Raw genomic sequence first — 8,244 nt, 5'->3', positions numbered from 1 at the left:
TTTGTTTACAGTTGTTTCAGCTACACCTACATCAACCACAGTTATCTTCAGTGAGTTTCTCTAATCAAGTTTTTGAAAAGAATTCAATTTGGCTTTCAGAAAGACAACAACTATCTTTTTGCACTCATAGTTCTTTGTTTATTTGTTTGTTTATTCATTTGTTTCCCCCCCCACACTAGAAGGTAACCTCAGTGAAGGCAGGACCTTATCTGTCTTGCTGACTGTATCTTCAAAGCCTATGACAGTGCCTGTAGTAGGGGTGTATAGACGTTTAATGAGTGAACAAAAAGTGATGTCTCTCCATCAGTCTGAGTAATTTAGATGATTATGTTGGTATCATTAGTCATGATTATTTATACACCCAAGATGCATTTTTACTATTTACTTTGCAACTTCTGGTAACTGTTTCCATCAATCTAATTTATATTCCTCCCAGTCATCTCCCTCCCTTGCACAAATTTACTGACTCTCCAGTGTGTGCTTTAAAAAACAATATTGTTTTATTACTACCAGCAGGAGTGGCCTGCATGGGGTGGCGGGTACACTGGGCTCAGGGTATGTGTGGGCTGTGAGGGGTAGATGATAATTGGGAGGCTGAAGGAAAGGGAGTGGGGCTGGAGGCCAGGCCCAAAGGCTCCTCCGATTTACTTCCGGGAAGAGGTAGACTTAATAAAGGAGTCATGGCAAGCTAGGGCCAGGCCGCCAATAAGATTAAGAAATTCTTGGAAATCTAACTGTCCATCAGAGTCGAGGTCCAGCTTCTTCATCATGCGGTCAAGGACACCAGGGTCCTTCTGGTTCTGCAAAGATAATAATAATAATGATATTAGTACCTTTATATTGTACTTTCTAAGATGCTTTCAAAAATGTTTCCACATTTTATTCTTACAAGAGTGCGAGGTACCGGGTAGGGGTTATTAATATTCGCACTTTTCAGAGACAGAAACAGACTCAAACAGGTGAAGTGAGTGGCCTAAGCGGAAGACCTAGGACACGAACCCAGCTTTTCTAGCTCCTAGTCCAGGGTTCTTTCTGTGACCATCAGGGGTTACTCAATTTTGTAAAAACAGTGGAAAACTTTTTCTAAGTGTTGCATGCAACTCTAATATACAAACTACATAAAAGCAGAGTGACTGGAGGTGGAAAGAGGATGCGGTCCCTGCCTAATCAGCCCCATCCTCCACTCATCCAAGCCCCCAGCACATACGCACACTTACATCCACTGGTTACATATGGCTACTTAATTAATTTAGAAAGTCAGTCCTTTAGTTGCTAGTGGCTACCATATCAGGTAGCGCATATATAGAACATTAATTCCATCACTACAGAAAGTTCTACGGCTGCCCTAGAGGCTTTGGGGTGGAGGAATAAAATTTGAAAACTCTTCTATTACTCCATTTACCATTTTGTAAGCCCCTCTCCTTAAATGAAAAAAATCACTGTTCCCTATGTCAGTGTAGTTTGATAACTTTGATCTTTAGAACATACTTTATTCAAAGAAGAGGAGAACAGAAGGTCCTTTAATAGTCATTCAGAGTTTACTCAGCCTTAGGGGCTCAGCTGCTGTCCTTCACGCCTAGCCATTCTCCCAGGGTCTTGTTTCATGCTGTGTGTGGCCTGGGGGTGGGGGCAGGGACCAATACCTTTGTGAAGGCACCCAGCTCTGTATTCATGAAGATAAGGAACTCCGCCTTGGAGAGTTTGCTGTTGTTACCGTCCCTTCCAGCATGCCTTTGGAAAACAGCAATCAGAGACTCGATGCACCGTTCAGTCTCTGTAGGGCTGGATGTTTTTGCCTTTGGAAAAAAAAAAATTCAGGGTTCAGACAAGGGCAAGATATCAAAAGCTGGGTGCTAGGGAAAACTCCAGAGGATCTTGTCTCTTCATTTTGGGTCAAGCAGTTTCCTGAAAGACTCGGTCGTTGTTTAGGGGGCTAAGGGGCCCAAGACAACCACAGAAAGTCACATTCGGTGAGCTTCCTCCCCACATCTCCTCACATGTTTATTCCAGGTGAAAATTAGTGAGGGTAAATATGGAGCATGCTGGTATGTTTGAAAGCAGTAGACTGCCTAGATGAGCGTGAGGTGACAGGGTTTACTGATATTTTTAGAATGTGTGGATAAATATATGTATAACTATATATCCACAAATCCATATACATACCAAGCATTGTCTATAGATTAAAAAGTTCCCTATTTTCCAAGAGTATATGGAGGCTACTGTGATAAGTGAAATGGTATTTCTTTTTAAAGGAATACTGAATTCCCAGGACTCATACATTTTCTAGAAGAAAACTAAAAGCATAGTTATTATTGTGTATGGGGTAGGAGATCTGAGAACTTTTTGGATGTTGGAAAGCAGCTTTCGTATTTGAGAGTTAGAACCCCTTAATTTTACACGTGAGGAAACAGGCATGAGAAGGGAACTGACATGGCAGAGCTACTTCTACAATCTCAGCCTCCAGGTTGCTTTCTGCAGCCCTTGGCCTTTGCTCCTTCTATTCCCAGATGCCACTAATTCCCACAGAAAAGGCTGGTGGAACTTCTCTGGTCACTTCACACCAGGAAGGTTGATATGGGGGCTCTTAGGTTGCCGCTCACACAGCTCCCATCGCATCTACGGAGCTGAACCACAGCTGTGGTTGCACTAGAAGGAGCACAAGGTTCATATCCTGTTCTGGGCTCTACTTTCCTTACAACAGATGTCTTCAAGGAAATTCTGTCATGCCGAGTCTGCCCCTCATTCCAGCCAGCACCTGGGCCCCAGACGTGAGGAACTCGTGGGCTCCCCCTGGTGGATAGGAAGGGGAACTGCAGACTTTCTGGAAATCTTGCAGGGCCACACCCTTCCTCCAAAGCTTTCTCTCTGGACATTAACAATGTCTACATTGGATGGTGACATTCGCAATGTGGCACTTAGCCCGTTAATCTGTTCTTGGGATGGACTTCCTGGAGCCCAGAGCTGGAGACTTTCAGGCCCCATAATTAATATGTTAAGGATTGATGTGAGCCCTGTTATTGATCTGAGCTCTTAGCTGCACAGCTGCCAGTCTCCTTCCCTCCTTCAGTCTCTCCAGGTGCTTTAACTGCCTAGCCAGGTGCCTGGTGCTCATTGCATCCTGAAGCATCTATAAAGCCCCTTCTGGAGATCTATTCTTCCTCAATGGTCACACTGTCAGAACTTTTTCTTTAGAAAAGTGTTGGTAGCTTCAGAGTTTTGGTGAGAAACAAAATACCACAGCCTAGAAACAGATGTATTTGCACAACAGCTTTTCTTACCAGGACTACAATCTCACAGTCTTACTAACGTGTCAGATTACAGGAACAAGGCTGACTGGAAGGGCACACCAGATAGGGTAGAAGGTTCCAGGTTGAGGAGCAAGGGCTTTGTGATCTTTTCCTAGACCTACAGATGTGTCCTCTGCCTCTTTTCTTTGCGGAATTCAGATTGCTTTTTGATTTTCCAGTTTCAAAGTGGCTTTCTGCTTTTCCTTTTTCTCTCCTTAACGTCAATCTTGACAGATTTTTTTCCCCCTTTAAAACTGTTGCTATCAGCCACATGGAGAAAGTTAAAACCCCTGCATTTCTTCCCAGAGGTAATTTCCAGAGGAAAAGAAACACAATTATCAAATTACTTAAATGGAATTGCAAAATTTGTAGTGCTGGAGGGGCAGAGAGGCCCAGAGACAGGAAAGCTTTGCTCAAGTTCGAGCAGTGGCTGAAGGAGGAGATCTCCTGCTTGGATGGAGGCCAGTGCTCCCCATCACTGCATCCTCAGAGTTGTATTTGATGGGAACAATGATAGGAAGGAGAAAACAGCGTGATAAATGGGTGCTGTGAGAGAATTAAAAAAATGCATGCTAGGGACTTCCCTCGTGGTGCAGTGGTGAAGAATCTGCCTACCAATGCAGGGGACACAGGTTCGAGCCCTGGTCCGGGAAGATCCCACATGCCGCGGAGCAACTAAGCCCGTGTGCCACAACTACTGAGCCTGCGCTCTAGAGCCCGTGAGCCACAACTACTGAGGCTGCATGCCGCAACTAGTGAAGCCCGTGCACCTAGAGCCTGTGCTCTGCAACAAGAGAAGCCACCGCAATGAGAAGCCCTTGCACTGCAACAAAGAGTAGCCCCCGCTCACCACAACCTGAGAAAGCCCACGCACAGCAACTAAGACCCAACGCAGACAAAAATAAATGTTAAAAAATGCATGCTAAACACTCAACATTTGAGAAAGTTAAAAAAAAAAAAAAAGTAACGCCTGAAAAAACTCAAGTATTGCAGTTCTCATTCTTAACTAACATGCTCCCTTTCCTCCCAAGGAGCCCTGGTGGCATCCACCTTCCGCCGGGGCGGTCATTCCAGGTCTTTACCACTTGGTGGTGCTGGGTCTGCCTTTTCTATGTTCCATGGGACATTGATTCCTCGCTTTTGCACGGAAAGGAGAAAGCGCACTCGGGGGTACAGACTGGCAGACTAAAGCAGGGGTTGGCAAACGTGTTTTGTAAAGGGCCAGATGGTATAAGTTTTAGGCCAGTGCGGCTCACATGGTCTCTGTCACTCTGCTTTTGTAGCAGGGCAGCAACCACACAGAAAACTCATGAATGGGCGTGGTCGTGCGCCAATAAAACTTTATGAACACTGAAGTTTGATTTTCATATAATTTTCACGTGTTACAAAGTATTATTCTTCCTTTGACTTTCTTTCAACTATTTAAATATGTAAAATCCGTTCGTAGCTCGTGGGCGAACAGAACCCCGATTTGGCCCTTGGGCGGAAGTTTGCAGACCTCCCTTCACTAAAGAGAGGCCAAGGAAGAGGCAGATTTTGGAGGTGTATTAATGGAAAAGATAGAAAAGAGTTCAAAATGGGGATGGCAGGAGCTGAGAGAAGAAAAACAGGAGACGGGGTGAGCACCTAACAAGATGGTGGGCTAGGGGGAAAAAGAAAGGAGGAGGGGGCTTCCGGTCGCCGGGCTCCTCCCACATTCCTGGCCGCCGCTCGGCTAGCTGGGACCCGCTTCAGTTTCAGTCTCTGCGCCTTGGCCGTTCGCCGGTCGTTTACCGAAACTCTGATTTCCCCTACGGGTCAGACCATTAGGTCTGAAACGTTCCCTTTCTGGTCTCTAGAACTGTACATAACTAGCGTCGCCGCGCAGAATTCCAACCCCTGTCTTTAGGTCGTACCCCGGGCTCCGCGGACACCGGCGGCGAGGGGCGTCCCGCACCGGCCGGACACCCCTGCCCCCGTCTCGGCTGAGCGAGGGGTCGGGGCGGCTTCACCCTGTGCGGGGCTCCGAGCGGGGCGCGGCTCGCAGTGCATTTCCTCTATCCCAGCCCTAGACCTTCGCCTGGAAAACGAAAGAACCTCCCGTTGCTACCCCTAGGCTGTTATTACAGGTATAATTCAGGGCTTCTTCCTTCCATCTGCTCTTTCCTAATTCCCTGCCATAGATTCATTCGTCCTGCTCTGGTTCCTAACACGTCCATATAAAAACCAAAGACCAAGTCTGGTGAAAAGTATGCTGTTGCTTTTTTCTTTTCATGCAAGAGGAAGACAAATAAAAAGCGCGGCTTACCATGTTTGGAGAGGAGCGAAGCACGGGGCTGCGAGCGAGGAGCGACGAGGCGCGCACTGGGCGGCGGGCCGGGTCTGCTACCTCCCTGGTCCGGCCCCACCCGGCTCCGCCCCGCGCGGCTTCCGCCTGACTCACGCGCCCCCTCCTCCGCTCCGTCCGCCGCCGCGCGGATCCGGACGGGTCACCGTCGCCTTTCTTTGCCAAGCACACGGCTTCACCTTAAAACTCACACAAAACCCATTGTCCTCGCTGAGCCCTAAATAATCTCTCTCCCCTGTCCCGTGAACCTTGAAGATTTTGGACTTTTCCGAATTGAAAGTTTTGCATAGCGGTCTTCTGGAACTCTGTCCAAGTCTGTGGGTCTTTTCCCTGTACAAGCTCACGAGCTCATTCTGGTCATTCATGTTAGACAGGCAGAAAGGTCCCTTTGAAAAACGTGCAACGTGGAGTGTGGGCTATAAGTTCCCTAGAAACCAGGGCTGTCTCTTTCGCACTGGAGACGTTAACAGACTAAACGGTAGTGATTTGTGCCAGCTGGAGCACCGTTGTCTCAGACTTCTCTCTAAACCGAAAACAGTTAAAAAAACAAACAAAACAAAGCAAGACCCTAGACCCCAAAGAACTGCAACGGTACAGTACTACTGCAAACTACTGAACCCTGCAAGTAGGGCATTTATCTGTGTGCAGTTGGCACCGGAGTTGGGAGTTGTATGAAGAATCAGAAGCTCTGGGTTCTAATCCTAGATCTGTAATTACTTCGTTGCAATACGTTTGGCAAAACCCCTCAGTCCTCTGAGTCTCCATTTCCTTACCTGTAAAAGTAGGTGCCCTTTCCTTTCCTACTTCACAAAATTGTTATGACTATCAGATAAAATGATGGCTTTGGGCTTCCCTGGTGGTGCAGTGGTTGAGAGTCCGCCTGCCGATGCAGGGGACACGGGTTCGCGCCCCGGTCCGGGAAGATCCAACATGCCACGGAGCGGCTGGGCCCGTGAGCCATGGCCGCTGAGCCTGTGCGTCCGGAGCCTGTGCTCCGCAACGGGAGAGGCCACAACAGTGAGAGACCTGAGTACCGCAAAAAAAAAAAAAAAAAAAAAAAAAAAAAAAGTGATGGCTTTGGGAGGGCTTCAAAAACGGGAATAGATGCAAAGGAAAGATAATGGGCTGCAGGGCATTGTGTAAACTGCTTCCTGTTATCCCCTCTGCTCCTGCAGCCTCAGCTGGTCACTTCTGATCAGACCTTCATCTCTTCTCACCTACGCCAGACCCACATTTTCAGTTGTTCTTGAATCCACTTGAAAGTCTCACCTGAGCCTCAAACTCAATTCAAGAGATACTTGTTTTCCCTAAATCTGTTTCTCTTCTGTCTTCCTTACCTCTGCTAATGGTATTGCCACTCTTCTGTTCTCCCGACTTGAGAACTTTGGAGCCGGGTTTTGACTCTAAATCCCTTTCTTACCCCCAAATGTTATCGAGTGCCAAGTACCATCAGTTTTTTTTTTTGCGGTACGCGGGCCTCTCACTGTTGTGGCCTCTCGCGTTGCGGAGCACAGGCTCTGGACGCACAGGCTCAGCGGCCATGGCTCACGGGCCTAGCCGCTCCGCGGCATGTGGGATCTTCCCGGACGGGGGCGCGAACCCGTGTCCCCTGCATTGGTAGGCGGACTCTCAACCACTGCGCCACCAGGGAAGCCCCATCAGTTTTATTTTTACACTTTCTCTTGGATCTGCCCCTCATATTTTTTATTCTCACCTCCAGTGTTCTAGTTTAGATTTGCATTCCCTCTTTCCTCCAGTTTCCTAACTGGTCTCTTGCCCTCCAATCTGTTCTATTGACTGTTAAAGACACATTTTTCTAATGTACAGCTCTGATCAAGTGCCTGCTTAAAAACGAAACACAACAAAAGAACCAAACACGATGGCTCTCTAATGCCTTTTATATCAAATCCAAACTTCTTAGCTTCTATCTGGCTTTGAAAATCCTCTTTAACCTTAATTAATGAATGACTCCTTCAATTTATTCATTCAAAAAATATTTTTGGAAAACTACTATGTGCCAGGCCCACTGCTAGGTACAAGAGATACAAACATAAATGTGATATTAATGCCTGCCTTTGGGGTGGTCTATGGATAGACTTTAGACCTATGGTGTTTTGGGGGGTGTTCCATGGATGGCTGCTGGGGTCCACAAATACCCTAAAGGTATATGTGAAATTTTCTGCATAAGAGAACTTCTTCTTCAGAGCTTTCATCTGTTTCTCAGAAAAATCTATGGTCAAAAATAGTAAAGAATCATTGGTCTAAACTACTCCATACCTGAATCATGGGACCTCCCATACAACATTCCTCTTTAAGGAAAAACACCCCATTTATTGCCTCTGCTGAAAATCCAGCCCCATTAGTGAATTTTTGCATGATTTGACCCTGTGCCCACTGTCACAGCTGATTGGATTGAGGTTAGTGCTGGACTCAAGGACTGCTAGTCCATAGAATGGATAGTAGTGGATGTTTCATGACATGACGTGAAAAGATGAGCTGGGACCCTTCAGCTTTTTGGGAAACTGAAATTAGCAACACATAGCAAATTAGGCATTGAGAAAAGTGAAGCTGAACATTTGCATGGACAGAATCATGAGGTCACGGCAAATAAAAATTATGAAGAAGCAGACA

The 8,244-nt window shown here is 46.7% G+C and overlaps 1 protein-coding gene across 1 annotated transcript; it reads right to left on the bottom strand.

Moving 5' to 3' along the window:
- Positions 1-476: 476 nt before the first annotated feature.
- On the bottom strand, positions 477-5,654 carry S100A11 (S100 calcium binding protein A11). The gene is made up of 3 exons (XM_082833421.1): positions 5,575-5,654; positions 1,644-1,796; positions 477-800 (listed from the first exon to the last, which is right to left on the bottom strand). Exons 1-3 carry the CDS (start codon positions 5,575-5,577, stop codon positions 645-647), a joined length of 312 nt encoding a protein of 103 aa, XP_082689547.1. The 5' UTR covers positions 5,578-5,654; the 3' UTR covers positions 477-644.
- Positions 5,655-8,244: the final 2,590 nt, after the last annotated feature.

Source organism: Leucopleurus acutus (genome assembly GCF_964270905.1).
Source record: "Leucopleurus acutus genome assembly, chromosome: 2".
Lineage (NCBI taxonomy): Eukaryota > Metazoa > Chordata > Mammalia > Artiodactyla > Delphinidae > Leucopleurus > Leucopleurus acutus.
This window is presented reverse-complemented; position numbering and strand designations above follow the sequence as displayed.

What these genes read in the sequence shown, in the direction of transcription:
- S100A11 (XM_082833421.1), bottom strand. An exon ending in AGCTGGGTGCCTTCACAAAG is followed by an intron (nt 801 to 1,643) that starts GTATTGGTCCCT and finishes TTATCTTTGCAG; the next exon opens with AACCAGAAGGACCCTGGTGT.